Here is a 14,237-nt window from a genome sequence, read left to right as displayed (position 1 = left end):
AATGAGGGAGCAGAGATTCTGCTCCCGTGAACATCTTTGGCTGTCTTCGTCCCTTCTTCCTGCACCTGTTTCTGCTCCTGGCAGCTCTGCTCATCGTCCTCTCTGCTCAGGGTGAAGTTCCAGCTCCCTGCCTTTGTCGGCATGACTCCACGCAGCAAATGCCCTGGACGATTCTTTAACCTGTTTGCTTCCTGGACTACTCTAGATGCTCAGTGTTTAGGAAACTGTTTTTAAGTAAGGCTGCTTGAGAGGACAGAAATGCACCTATTCAAACATGTGTAGTGAAAGAGAAAGATATTGCACACAGAAAAAGAAAGAAAGAGTATGGTTAGAGTCACAGAGATCGAGACGAAATGAGATACAGAGAGTGGTCAGAGTTAACCCAAAGGTTCTCAAATTTACTATGCATCTTGATCACCTGGGGGAGTTGTCGAAACACAGATTCCTGGGCCCCATCCCCACAGTTTCTGGGTCAGTAGGTCTGGAGTGGGGCCCAAGAGTTTGCATTTCTAACAAGTTTCCAGGTAATGCTGATGCTGCTGGTCAGGGGCCACGCTTTCAGAACCACTGGGCTAATCTGATAAGAGCCTGAATTTTCATGATCCATCATTTTTTACATATTTGTGAGTCAATGCCATCCATCACTCTCATTTCTATCCCAGCCACAGCCTATCCAATAATGGGCCACGTGAACCCCTGAGGAAGGGATTTGGCTCAATTTCCATCACCTAGTTGGATTCTGCCAAATTCCTCTGGGCTTCCCCCAACACTCCCACTTAGCACTTCCCCAGGTCTTTGAAGCTAACCCCCTTAAGAAAACCTTTGGCTACCTTTCCTACGAGAAAGCTCAGCAGTGTCCGGAAATCTTCTGCAAAGAGGGGAAGGATACCTGAGCAGGTATAAAGTTTTCCAGGCAGCTGCTTGGCAGACATTGTTCCTTTCAAACAAGCCTGTGCTTTCAAATGGGAAGCCTGTGCCCTGGCCCTAAAAGGTGGAACTTGGAGGAGAAGGATCTCTGATTTTAAACAAGCCTCTGCCTTAGCAACATCTCAACTGTCTTTTAAGGTGAGATATTCTAAAAGGAGCATGAGGTTTTCTAGATCGACAGCTATGATTTCCCGCATGTGAGCGATGTCTGTGTGTGGCAAGACTGTGACTGCCATCAGTGAGATAAGTGCGGCTCCAGGAAGGTACACCGTGGGCTGCCAAGAAAGGGTGGCAGTCAAAGTTCTGTGTTGACCCCGATGTTGTTTCCTCTCCCCCAGAACCCAGCCCAAACACAGAAGAAGACGGCTGCTCACTGTTTCGGGGCTTCTCCTCATCCATGCCTTCGTCCTCGTTCTCGGGATCGATGTCTTCGGCCTGAGTGATCCAGTCCAGGTAGCCTTTGAGATCCTCTTCCAGCTGCTGCTTCTCCCGCAGCTTCTGGAAATCTCCCCGGGCCTTGGCCTTCTCCCTCTCTTTGGAAAACTCTCTGGTGAGAGTGAGAGGAGGGGCAGGGCAGGAGAGCACAGAGGAGGGAACACCGAGAAGGGTCGAGGATGGAAGGAGAGATGGAGATAAGGAGAAACAAGAGTCTTAATTGCTTTGCAGGGAGAAACCTGCCCACACGCCCCTACTTTCCACAGACAGATCCGCTAGCCAGCCTAGGTTTTGTCTACTCTCACCTCGATGGGAAGCGTCAGTAAGGGGACAATCCTGACACAGGCCAGGAGAGGCTTAAGGGGATGGATGAAGTCCATCTCCCTCTTTTCCTGGATCATGATCACAGGCTTTGCTTTTTTAATAACTGTTCTCCAAAGACCTGGAAACCCGTTCCAAGCAGTAACTAAAAACCTCCACCACCATTCCAGAACATGCATTTCCATCCCACCCAGTATTGAGTGGCAGTTTAAAATTCTCCCAAGGATCTCCAGGTGACACAAGGTGTTAGACCAGCAGTGTACCAAAGCCCACTCACTCGCACCAGGTCCTGAGAGCCAATCATTCATGTCTCTTCCCAACTCTGGCTTCAGGGATGGCTCACTGGTAGCTTGAGATCGGCCACGGTGGGAATATTTACACCACGGTAACTGGCAAATGCTGAAAACCAGGGCTTTCCCCCCAGATAGCCTATTGTTAAATATTTACCAGTATACCACTGATTTGGGACCCAGGAGATTTAATGTCCTCAATCTCTCTTCTTATGATGAGCTCAACCTGCCACTCAGCATTCCTGGAAGGATTTTTTTTCTAATCTAGAGAAGGGTCTCTCCTACATGGAGACAAATGAAGGTTCCAAACACAAGAAAATGTCCCGGGGGCTGCCCTTTTGGTTTAAAGAAATCCAATCAGAATGGAAAAATACCTAAAATCAAGATGATATAAAAGTTAAACGATGCATTTGGGTTTAAAGTAATAATGAGTAGACGTTGAAACTGGAGTGGGATTTGCTGGAAGAAGGGCCTATTGAAAAATTTCTGACACAATAACTATTTCTTTTCTACGATTCTGTCCTAATTTTCTCTCTGACTTCGAATTCACTTTCTGAGCAAGGAGGAGGCTGGCAGCAGAAGGCAATCATCAACACAGCAAATTCTCAACCCTCAAAGCAAGTCTGTGCCTTTTCTTGCAAAATAGGTATGGGGAGTATTTTTGGTTGTGATATGCAGTCTTTGGGGAATGAGGCCCTTGGTGGTGCGTGGATATGTGTATTTGTGTGTGTGTGTGTGTGTGTGTACATGCACAGGACATCTTGGTTAATTCTTGGAGCCATATGGTGTTTTCCTCTCTCACCAGTGAAGGCCTCGTTCAGGGCAAGAGGCTGCTGGAAGCACCTTGGAGAATTTTTTGCTCAAGCCACACTCTAGGAAAGGCACCATGGAAGGAGGGACGGCACCACAAACCATTAGAGGGCAAAGGGCTCTACTCCTGAGTCTACTGTCCTGTGGGGAAGTTCCATCACTACCTGCACTGCCTAGTGCTTGCATTTGGCCTGTGCCACTTGGGAGTGCACTGATTTCAGCATGCACCGTCTTTACGGTGAGATGGAGTTGGGGCTGGGGTGGGGCCTAGGGAACTTTTTAATTGGGAGAATGTGGGGGCTCTCAAGCTAACCAGTTCTCTTCAACTGCTGCCTTAATGATGCTCTGGTTTGGATTGAATTTTCCTCTTAAATTTGATTGAATCCAATTCTAATTGGATTGAACTTACTGCTTCTTGGGCTTCCTGCCAACCAGCGGGTACCTTCATTTCCTTCCCAAGGAGTTTTATGCTAGGGAAAAGCAGACAGATTGACAGCTCACAACGGAGAGGGAAGCTTTGCTCCTTCCCTGTTGGGGATGATCATAGAGAGATGCCATCCCCTCTCCTCCTAACCTTTTATCCCCTGTACCTGGTTAAGCCTCCGGGGCCTTAGTCTTGCTCCTGGAGACAGTAACCTCATATAGCATTTTTCTCCCTATGCAAATCAACTCCAAAAACTGTGTTTCAAGGCCTCCTCTCTTGACTGTCTTTCTGTCTACCTCCATTTGCACCCCTCTGGGGTGGGTTTGGAGTTGCAAGGGGCTGAACTTCATAGTCCCTTGTAAGGGCTCACTTCAGTTCTTTTAGGTGACTTTGCAGAGGGTTCAAGTTCTGGTTACAAAACACCTACCCATCCTTCTTTTGGAGTTGGGAGAAGAGGACTGGGACTCAACTGGAGCAGGGACAATTGGCCCAATCCTCTTTTACAGCATCAGCCCTACGGAATGAAGCTCACCATCTATACCCCGAGGCCTTTGGGGATCTAAAATAAACATCCAGGGGGAGAAATAGAACATGAGGTAGGCTGCTGATTCTGCCTGGCTTGAAGATAATTTTCCTCATAGAGGAGGGATGTGTTTTGGGAGTGTGAGAGGGATGGAGAAGGGCTTTAGTCAGATCTGGAGCATGGCTGCATCCCATGGAGTGTGAGGCATAGCCAGGCTTGAGGCTGGATGGAAGGTGAGCCAAGGTTTCCCTCGGCAGTCCCCACACAGGAAAGGATCTGTTGGTGGCAGTGCCTGGCTCTCTTTATCTCCTTACCTGGATGCCAGCCATGTTCCTGCTCTGGGGACTGAGCTAATGAAGACATGGAGCTCCAGCCTGACAGGCTGCACCAGGCCCAAGGACTACAGCCGACAAGACAATCAGTCACTGCTGTGGGATTTGTCATAAGACAGGACTGCGTCTCTCGCCAGCAATGGCCAACATGAAAAACGAGGGGTGGTGTGGAGAGCCGGGGGCCAGGGCTCAGCGGCGCAAAGCATGCACGGGGCGGTGGGTATGGAATCCAACCAACAGCCCGAGGCGTGCTAGGCCCTTCCATCATCGATACCGCCCAGGCTCCTTATTTGTGGATCCCACATCTACAAATGCGCCTACTCACTAAAATGTGTTTGTAACTCCAGAATCAATACTCGTGGCACTTTTAGTCACCTGTGGACATGTGCAGATGACAAAAACTCTACGTGTTCCCGCTGAGGCCAAACAAGGGGACATGCAGAGTTCTGCCTTCCCAATTCGGCCCTCACACTATGAGGTGTCCTTTTCACCGTCCACTTAGTGCCTCATTTTTGAGATTGTCTCATTTTTGTGCTTTTTGTTGGTGATTTTGCTGTTTAAAATGGCCCCAAGCATAATGCGGAAGTGCCGTCCAGTGTCACTATGCGCAGGAGGGCTATGACGTGCTGCACAGAGAAAACACGTGCATTAAGTAAGCTTCACGCAGGCGCGAGTTACACTGCTGGTGGCCACGCGTTTAATGTTAATGAATCAATCGTATATATGAAATAAAGTGTCTTTAAATAGAAACACACTTAAAACAAGGTTACGTATTGATTGGTTGACAAAACGTGAGCAGAGGCTCACAGGAAATAACTCTGTGGTTCCCCAGGACGAACGTCTCAGTGTTCACTACTTCAGGTTTGTGGTGACTTCATGGAACGTGACCACCATGAATAAGGGGCACTGAATGTGTACCTTGGACCATCTCTTCTGCTCCCACCCACAAGGCCCGTGTGTCCTGACGTTTCATTGCTTTCTTCTGGTCCCAGATACTGTGTCTTAACTGTGGGGCCGTGGTCCAGTGGTACTTCCTGGCTAGAAAATGCCTACCTCCAGGGGTTCTCTGCTTTTTGGGGACAAGACACGCCCAACTCCCAGTGGAAAAGGGATGGGATGACTACCTATGTAAGAAATCGTGGGCCTCTTGCCAACCGGAGGCGCACTTCCCAAGCCCTCTGTTTGCAATCGCTTAACAACAAGAAGTAACCGGAGTCCAGAGTCCAAAGGCTTCCACCTCATTACAGCTTTAAGGGCCATTTCAAGAATCTCATCATCACTGTTGTAGACTTTACTCTAGTCGGCTGGAGATTGGGCTTTCTGAGGGGAAGTAATCATAATCGGATTATTATCTATACAAGCACCAGCCCTATGTCTCCCATAGGGTTAATGTGAGGACCATCAGATAATGAAGTATTTAGAAAAAATCCTTTAATTATTCTATTCTTTATATTGACTCTATCTGGCCTCATCAGAAATAGGTGTTCTGGATGTGTGCATGCTCCAGATAGAAGAGGTCTCACCCTCTCAGGGCCAAAGTCTGAATTTCCATTAAAACATTTTTTTCTTTTTTACTTTTAGAGACAGGGTCTCACTCTGTCACCCAGGCTAGAGTACAGTGGCACGACTATGGCTCACGGCAGCCTCAAACTCCTGGACTCAAGTGATCCTCCCGCCTCAGCCTCCTGAATACCTGGGACTACAGGTGCTGCCACCACGCCCAGCTAATTAAAAAAATTTTTTTGTTTAGAGAGAAGGGGTCTCACTATGTTGCCCAAGATGATCTCAAACTCCTAGCTTCACATGATTCTCTTGCCTCAGCCTCCCAACGCTGGGATTATAGACATGAGCCGCCATGCACAGCCCTGAATTTCCACACTTTAAATGGAAGCTTTATGGAGTCATCTTCTCTACCTTCACGAGCAGAACATACCAAGCACCATTCAATCTTTCCTTAGTGACTGAAGGACATGATTTATGAGGATGAGTTACTGCGCTGGGCTATAAAATCCTATTATCCTTAATTGTTGGAATGTAGGGTTTCACACTCCTCCCAGTCCCAGAAGGCTCCAAGACTGCAGTGCTATTCAGTTAGTGGCTTCGCTCTCTTTCAAGGGCCATGAAGATCTGCAGGGCTGCCTGCCCCTCTGCTAAACAGCCCTGCCCTGCTGCAGACCTCTGGGTGGTTGCCTTTGCAGCTTCCTGCTGGGATTCTGTGTGCCTGCTGGCTGTTTCCCGCAGCCTGTGCTGATTGCTTCTGTGCCTGCCCGCTCACTCCTCTCACCCTTCCTACTGCAGCTTCTGCTCTTCCCCTCTCCACTTCTCGCCTGCCATTTAAAAGCATGGGATGGACCCGTCCCATGGATTTGGGGAGAGTACACCACAGAGGTCAGGAATAGAGGCCATGGATTCACATTGCTTGGGCTCCGCTCTGCATCCTGTATTTTTCACTTGCTGGAATTGAGGTCGTTTCGGCTACTAAGCCTCACTTTCCTTCTCTGTAGAATGGACACAGGAATAACCCCAGCTCACTGAGTTGCCATGGGCATTAACTGAGTGAATCTAGCAAAAGCGCCGAGCACAGAGCCTGACACAGAGAATGCTAGGGACTGTTAATGCTGTCACTGTGACAGTCAACTTCATGGAGCTGTGAGACCTTTTTGAATGCTTCTGGAAGTGTAGCTGAATCAGAAGTCTGATGAATAAGTGGGCGTTTGACTGCATGGTCGACTACATCTGCACCCAGTAAGTGGGTGGCTATTCTACGGTCCTGGCTAATCAAGACTGACTGGAAACCGTTGCCTCTGAGTGGTCAGTCAACAGAAGCCTGATTCCAGCTTTGGCACTGCATGGGGCAGGGGGAACCAATTCAGAATGGCCAGCCCTTGACACATAAGGAAAGGCCTCCTTAAACCAGAAAGGGGAGGTGCTCACCCATACACACCTCTTTGCTCTTCAGAGCAGACCCTTGGCCAAGGAAGCCTTGGCAGATGTTCTATCAGTGATTCGGGAGCTGCAAGGAGCAGATGGCAGCTCTCAGAACGGGTCAGGAAAGAAAGGTTGGGGAAGGTCCCCAGGAAAGACCAGCATATAGACTCAAAGACTCCTAAGTTCAGAGGTCAAATAGCCTTAATGTTCTTGTTCTGAGTCAACCAACATTTCTGAGTATTACTAAGCTTCAGGTTTGGGGTGAGGTGTCTAAACACACTCTAGCACATTTAGGCTGAGTCAGCCAAGATATGGCCTTCGAAGTGGCTTTTTCTCCAACATCAGCAGCTTCTGTCACTTGACTTCACTGCTTTGATTCCACCAGGAAGATTACTCCTCTGGGGGGCCAAGAGTGACTGTGGACAGACGTTCTGCTCAGGGAGGACCCTCAGGGTCCAGCCCTCATTCTCCACTTCAGGCTCTTGGCGGGGGGGTTACTTGCTCAGATTTGGTTCCCAATCTCCAGGGGAAGAAAGTGAAGTTACATTCATTTAAAAGTCTTGAGCTGTGGCTTGTGTTGCAGTTCAAGCTCATTCATCGTAGATCACATGGGAGGCGGTGCCTGAGTGCTGGCTCTGGTTCTGTTGCTTACCAGGGAAGTGACGTTGTACAAGTCGCTTAACATCTCTGGGCTCACGTTCCTCATCTTTACGAGGAAAAGCATTTCTAACATTTGATGATTCTGTAATTCCAGTTATAACAGGCACCAAGTAAATAATAACCATTGTAATGATAGCACCATTATTGGGCCCTTACTATATACCACTGTGTTAAGTATTCTGAAAATGATCTTATCCTATCATCACAGCCACCTATGCACCGGAATTATCATCTTCCCTTTTTCGGATGGGAAATCTAAGATTTAAAAAGGTCAAACCACCCAACATTATGCACCCAGCCAGGGCAGAGCTGGGATGCCTCAATTTCTGCTTTGATTCAGGGTGATGAGGTTGATGTTTTCAATCCTTTTCTTGGAGATTCACAAATAAACACAGGGGCATTTTCTTGTGTTTGAACATGACACCAAAAACCTCTCTGCCTTCCAGGCAATGAATCCGAGACTTACGTTGTTCTGCTCATCACTGATATCCCTGATGGAAGGCACTAGTCTCCTGTGTGGCCTCACCTTGGAAAAAGGCATTTTGTCATCAAGGTCTCTATCGGGCCACTCTCCATGGGAGGCGGAAGGGCTGGGAGGAGACTGTTTCCTCTACGCAGCTCTGAAGGCCAAGCCCACTGCTCCGCACTGCATTAGGGCAGCTGTAGGAGCTGGGAGTAGCTGTTCCCAGCTTATGCACTGGGGAAAAGTGGGGAGCAATCGTTCTCTTTATACCTAAATTTCTCCCAGCATTAACCTCTCTAGATATTTAGGAAAGACTGCAAAGCAGCTGACCAGTCTCAAGCAGAGTAGAAGTAGATTAACCCCCTCCCCCAAGTGGCAAAGGCAGCAGAGTGGTCACCCATGAGCCGGTCACCAGGAGCATTTAGGTGTTAGGCCTTGGCATGGCTGGTGTGGACTTCTGAAGAAGAAAGTGGGCTGAGGAAATATCTCAGGCGTTTCCATGATGAAAAGCTCCTTGACCTTCCAACCACATGCTACTTCTACCATGCGCTCTCGCTATGTTGCCCAGGCTGCAGTGCAGTGGCATGATCATAGCTCACCATGGCCTTGAACTCCTGGGCTCAAGTGATCCCCCCGCCTCGGCCGTCTGAGTAGCTGGGACTACAGGTGTGCACCACCATGCCCAGCTACTTCTACCACTTCCAATTTCATGTGAGCAAGGGCTGAAATTAGGTAGATGTGATACTTGCAGCCGACTAAAGTTAGAAGAAAGTGTACCCTATCTCTTCTATTCTTAAATAATCTATGACTTCAAACAGTTAAGGTTCCTTTCCGTTCAGAAAAGGAAAGTCAGAGATAGACTGCTCAGTCTATGAATTAAAACGGAAGAGAATTAGATGTTGAGTCTGTCTTTGTTTATGTTTTAAACCAGTCTCTTCTTACCCAGGCCTGTTCACCAGAGGCCATGAAGGCACAAGGAGAAGGGCCCTGCCTGCCTGGACAGCTGCCTGAGGCTGGGAGGGGCTGGCTGGACCCAGTTTTTGTGGTGAAGCCAGCTCTCCTCCACTGTCCACCACCGAGACCAGTGGCCCATCTGACCCTTTACCCAGCCAGGACAAGGACATCCACTTCAAGGCTCCTGTGGTGACCCCTTATCCCAGGTTCATCAGAGCCAGAAGAAGAACACAGCCAGGAATAGCAGAAAGAATAAATAAAAATAAATGGAAAAATCAAGACCTTTTTCCTTGGTCCTGCTTACCCGCTAAGCACACCGAGAACCAAGTTAAGTACAAAAAATGACCCTATGATGATTAGTGTAACAAAATAGATCCAGGGCCAGTCCCTTCCTACGGCATCATTGACCTGGAAGAACGGAATGATAGTTAGTGAGGCACACTCAGCAACCGAGCACGGCCAGTGCCGGTCCCCGGCTCCCGGGACACTGACCCACGCAGCGCCGGGACCCGGGGACCCTCTAGGTGCAAATCAGAGGCCAAACAGCCTGCCCGGCCAATGGGTCAGAATTTGTGGTTGAACGGAGACTTTGTTGTGGTTTTCCTGGGCCTGTCAGGGTCCCGTCCCTGAGGACCCCGGGCATGTATAGAGTGGAACCTGAGACCTTGCTCGGCTGCGTTGTGGAGAGGACATAGAAACGGTCAGCTTACCCGCTCAACACACCGAGAACCAGATTTAGAACGAAAAAGGATCCAAAGATGACCAGACTGACAAAATACACCCAGGGTAACTCATAGCCCATAGCGTCCTGCATCTGGAAAGACGAAGGAAAGTTAGGAAAGAAGCAGCAGAATTGGGTTACAGCAAAGAGGCAGGCAGCAGGTGTGAGCAGATCGGGAGGAGACAGACGGGGCTGAACGTGGGCTTTGTTCATGTGCCCCAGGATACCCATGTTACCCGGGCATCACCCATGTTCAAAGGACCTCCCGTGACCGAAGGGGACCTCGGCCGGCTCTGCCTCAAGAGGAATCACTCTATCTCTCTGTGGTTTTATTTTCTGAAAATGAAACATTTCTCCAATGTTTTCTATTCACTTGTCTGGGAAAATGGGTCATCGCAAAAATTAACTTCTTCAGCTGGTTTTAGCTCACTTGGGTTTGCGTGGACATAAGCCTTTCATTGCCCCGGGAGGCCCCTGACCTTGGTGTATGAAGTGCGTCAGCTCCTCAACTGACAGGCCTGGAGAACCAAAACCTCAGAGGAGGTGTGAGGAAAGATAACCTTCCTCGAGGGCTTGCCACCTGGACCATGGGCCAAGCCCAGAAGTTAGGGGCCAAACCCGAGTGCTTCACACATACTGCGGGCCACCGGCTGGGAGAGGCAATCATTTTAGTTTATGTATTCAGAGGAAGGTCCTGTGACTGCAACCACAGCTTAGATGGATACGGTCCTTAATGTGGGAACTGACTGTAACTAACACCCTGAAAGGTCACAAACCCTTACAGCAGCCGGAGGCAGTGGTGCGCTGGAGCTGGCTCCTGGGGGCTGTGGGGAGCTCACCGTGCACATCTCTTCCCAGCTCCGTGTGCAGCGACCACACTAGTGGCTTGAAACTGACCGTGGTGGGAGTATTTACACCACAGAGATAGGCAAGCAATAAATCAGCCCTCTGTACCCGCTATCTCTAAGAGATGCTTAAACATTTATTAGCTCACCACTGGCTGGAGGGGGGAATGTGCAGATACATTGCAGAGCTATGCTTCCATCAGAGGAAATTTATTCTGATTTAGTTTCCCAAATCTCTCTCTCCTGATGCTTTCTGACTACACAGGGTTAAGTTCTGGCTTCCTAAAAATGAACCCCACTTTGTCCTTGTGATTAGCTCATAGAAACCCAAACTTCCAAGGCACACAGGCATCCTGAATGAGTCACATCAATGGATCTCAAAGTGTGGCCCATGGATGAACAGCCTCAGCGTCATCCGGGAACCCGTTCAGAAATGCATATACCTAGACCTCACCCTGACACTGTGGGGGAGGCCCAGCAACCCGCATTTTGACAGGCCCTGCAGGTGATTCTGAGGCACGCCTGAGCACCACTGACCACACTGTTCTCTCTATAGCTCCAAACTTCAAAAGCAACAACACAAGTGTTGTGGCTCATCATGTACCTCCACAAGGTTGCATAGCAATGTTCCTCCAAGTGTGGTCCGAGGACCACCAGCATTAGAAACATCTGGGAGAGTTATTAACAAAGCAGATTCCTGCCCCACGGCCCCAAGGTCTCAGAGTGGCCCACAGTCTGCCTATTAACCTCCCCAGGTGATTCTAGGCTGTACTCAAGTTAGATAACCACCCCACGGTTTCCACCCAGGGGTCTCAAAGGAGTTCAGGCAGGTGGGATATTAATGCCCTCAGCCCTTGGGCTTCGCAGCTTCAGCAGCCGCTTGCATTTGCCTAAGTACGCTGGATAAATATGTTCTCTGCATGCAGGGAACAGAAGACTGAGAAGTACCGAGACACCTAGCTAGTTGACTGGTATGAAGTGTGACATCCCAGTATGTTCTTTACGGATCCGTTCATATGTATCTGATATTACTAAATTTTGGTTAGGAAAATTCACCCAATGTAGTCATTGTGCATAGTGCAAACATCGCATCTGGGGGTCTCTGAGGGACCCCCGTGTTCATGGGGAGAGAAGATGCCCAGCATGTGCCCACTTGGCCGTGCTGTTGCGAAATTCAATCAAACGTGGGTTTACTGAGTGTGCTCATGTTCCCGCGTCTGGTCTGCTTTCCCAGAGCGCTTCCCACTTGGTAACATTACCTATTTATTACGTTTATTATTTGCTGCTTGTCTTCCATGCTAGAATGTGAGCTCCCCGAGGACAGGTGGTTTTGGCCTGCTTTGTTCACGGGTCTACCCCAGGTGCCTACAAGTGTGCCTTGCACATGCTAGGTCCTCAGCTAATGTTCTTTGAGTGAATGAGTGAACTTGATATGTGCTAGGCACTGTGCTGGAAACACAAAATCCTTGCTAGAGGGGAGACAGGAAATGACCAGGCAGCTACAGTGCAGGCTGGCAGCTGCAACTGCAGGAGGAAGCGTGCAGGGTCCCAGAAGGCTTCCACCAGTGGAAGAGCGGCTGTGTGAGGCTGAGCGGGGCAAGGGCCAGGCTCAGCAGGCCTGTGTCAACCTTGCACTGCACAGCCACTGAAGGCAATGGAGACAAAGGGCAGGAAGGAAGCCCCAGGGTCCATGTGGTCCTATGATAGCAACGGAGGTTTGCAGAAGTTGGCAATTGTTAAAAACAGAGCCTATGGCTGTAAAGCCATCCTGGCTGCAGGATGGAGGATTCTCCCAGTGGCTGAACCACTAAAATACCCAGCAAAACAGCAGTTGTTAGGAGAGGCAGGGTGAAGGGTCCTTGTGTCTCAGACCCTGTCCCCATCCCAGGGAGCCTGGGAGCTTTCCTGTAGCCAGAAGGTAACTGTCTGAACCAAGAGTGCAAAGGAAACCACGCCAGACTTCATCACCAGGAGAAGAAAAACAAACCCGAGCCAATAGAGGATGGGGTGGGACTGGTGACACGAGATTAGGGAGAGAAAGGCAGGAGAGCCCCAAGAGCTGCCTGACCACAGACCACACCGACAGCCTTGCTGGCCATGATGGGCTGTGGGCTGCAGGTCCCATTTGACCATGGGAACTGTGAGGTCATTCTTTGATTATTCTTAGCAGCGGTCACATCAGAGTCCACATTTGTTCAAGTATTTACTGAGCACTTCCCCGTGTAAGGATTCTGTTGTGTATTGGACTCTCTGCTACAGCGAGAGCAATGGGGTTGAGACAGCCCTAGAATGGGAGTCCCAGGCACCTGCCGAGGAAGAGGGAAACCTGGATCCAAGGTCATGGGGAGCCTGTGGGTGTCCTTGTAGCTTTTCCTCTCTCAAGAGTAAATCCTGCTAAGGAGAGTCAGAAGCAGTCTCATTCTTTTCCTGTAAATGACTACTGCTTTACTTTTTTGAAAGGGTGGGGTGGTCAGGAAAAGCTTTTAAGAACTATGGACTCCCACCAGAAGTAATGCACACTGCACACACACAGCATCCTGCAGACAGTCTCGAGGGCACACGGGCACCCTGAAGCCGGTGCAGGACCCCGTGGTAGGGACCCACTCCGAACGACTGGCCTGTTCTGTTCAACCCCGGAGGAGCTTTCCCCAAGTGTGCTTCAGGGGATGGGGAGTGGCAGAGGAGGTCTGTTCTTGGCAAGCTCCCCTTGCTCCTCTCTGGATAATAGACCCCACCTTCTTCAGGACACGTGGGAGCAGCCAGTTCCAGGAGGCCACAGCGTGCTCACCACGGTTCCCCTCCCAAAGCTGCCTCTGGAGCCTGGGCAGATGGCAAGTGGGAGTTGGGCTTGATGGCGCCCAGGCAACTTCCTCAAAATGAAATCTTTCCTCACTGGTTCCTCACACCCCTTACATTTTGTGAACATTTAACCTCATGAAAATGCAGCCTTGGAGGCCACACAAACCCACGAGCCTTGGAGATTTCCTAGGGCCCGAGCTTAGTCTGGAAATCCTTTCCTCTGTGCCACACACAAGGTGAGAGGCTTCCAGCATATGAAGGACTTCAAAGCAGGGGCTACAGACCTCAAGGTCATAGCCCCACAGACAGCCAGGGCCATAAGAGGAAACCCATGTGTCCCCCTTGCCGTCCCACACTTCTGCTTTGGTCCCTCCTGGGCTGTGGGCTGGTTTTTTAGAGCTTCGAGATGGGGAACAGCAGGGGAAGGCAGGAGGCAGGAGGACAGAAAAGACATGGAGATGGATGAGGCCAGTGTGGTCCTCAGAACCCCACCGCCTGGGTGAGCAATGCTCGGCCGCCACAGAAGGTGATTCTCTGACCTGCCTGGCTCTGGTCTGAAAGGAAAGTTCTCCTTTTGTTTCCCTTTTACTTTCTCCTCTTTATTCTGGGCCACCTACTTTGGGGGGCTGGCTGAGTAGAGAGCACATAAAGCTGGGTGGCTCTGAAGTAGGGCGACGCCTGGAGTCATGAGATTGATGTCCTAAAGCAGCTGAAATAGAGCTATTAAGAAGACAAAGAATAAAGTCAGATTTTTTATAAAAAAGTGACCCAGATTGCTGACACCCTTATTTAGAGGTGAAATAAA

General features: G+C 49.6%; 1 protein-coding gene across 30 annotated transcripts in view; it reads right to left on the bottom strand.

Moving 5' to 3' along the window:
• CACNA1C (calcium voltage-gated channel subunit alpha1 C) overlaps positions 1–14,237 on the bottom strand; it is a 740,665-nt gene that overhangs the window by 182,071 nt on the left and 544,357 nt on the right. For 21 of the 30 annotated variants that reach the window (XM_028829106.2, XM_028829113.2, XM_028829112.2 and 18 more), the window contains exons 8-9: positions 9,778–9,881; positions 1,302–1,474 (exon numbers count right to left, since the gene is read on the bottom strand). In XM_028829106.2, coding sequence (XP_028684939.2) covers positions 1,302–1,474; positions 9,778–9,881 — 277 coding nt within the window. Of the gene's footprint in view, positions 1–1,301; positions 1,475–9,371; positions 9,476–9,777; positions 9,882–14,237 lie in introns of all 30 variants that reach the window. The other 9 variants (XM_028829139.2, XM_028829140.2, XM_028829143.2 and 6 more) reach the window with 1 other exon arrangement.

The sequence above is a fragment of the Macaca mulatta genome, chromosome 11 (assembly GCF_049350105.2).
Source record: "Macaca mulatta isolate MMU2019108-1 chromosome 11, T2T-MMU8v2.0, whole genome shotgun sequence".
Taxonomy (NCBI): Eukaryota; Metazoa; Chordata; class Mammalia; order Primates; family Cercopithecidae; genus Macaca; species Macaca mulatta.
Note: the sequence above shows the minus strand (reverse complement) of the source record. Positions and strands in the feature narration are given on the sequence as shown.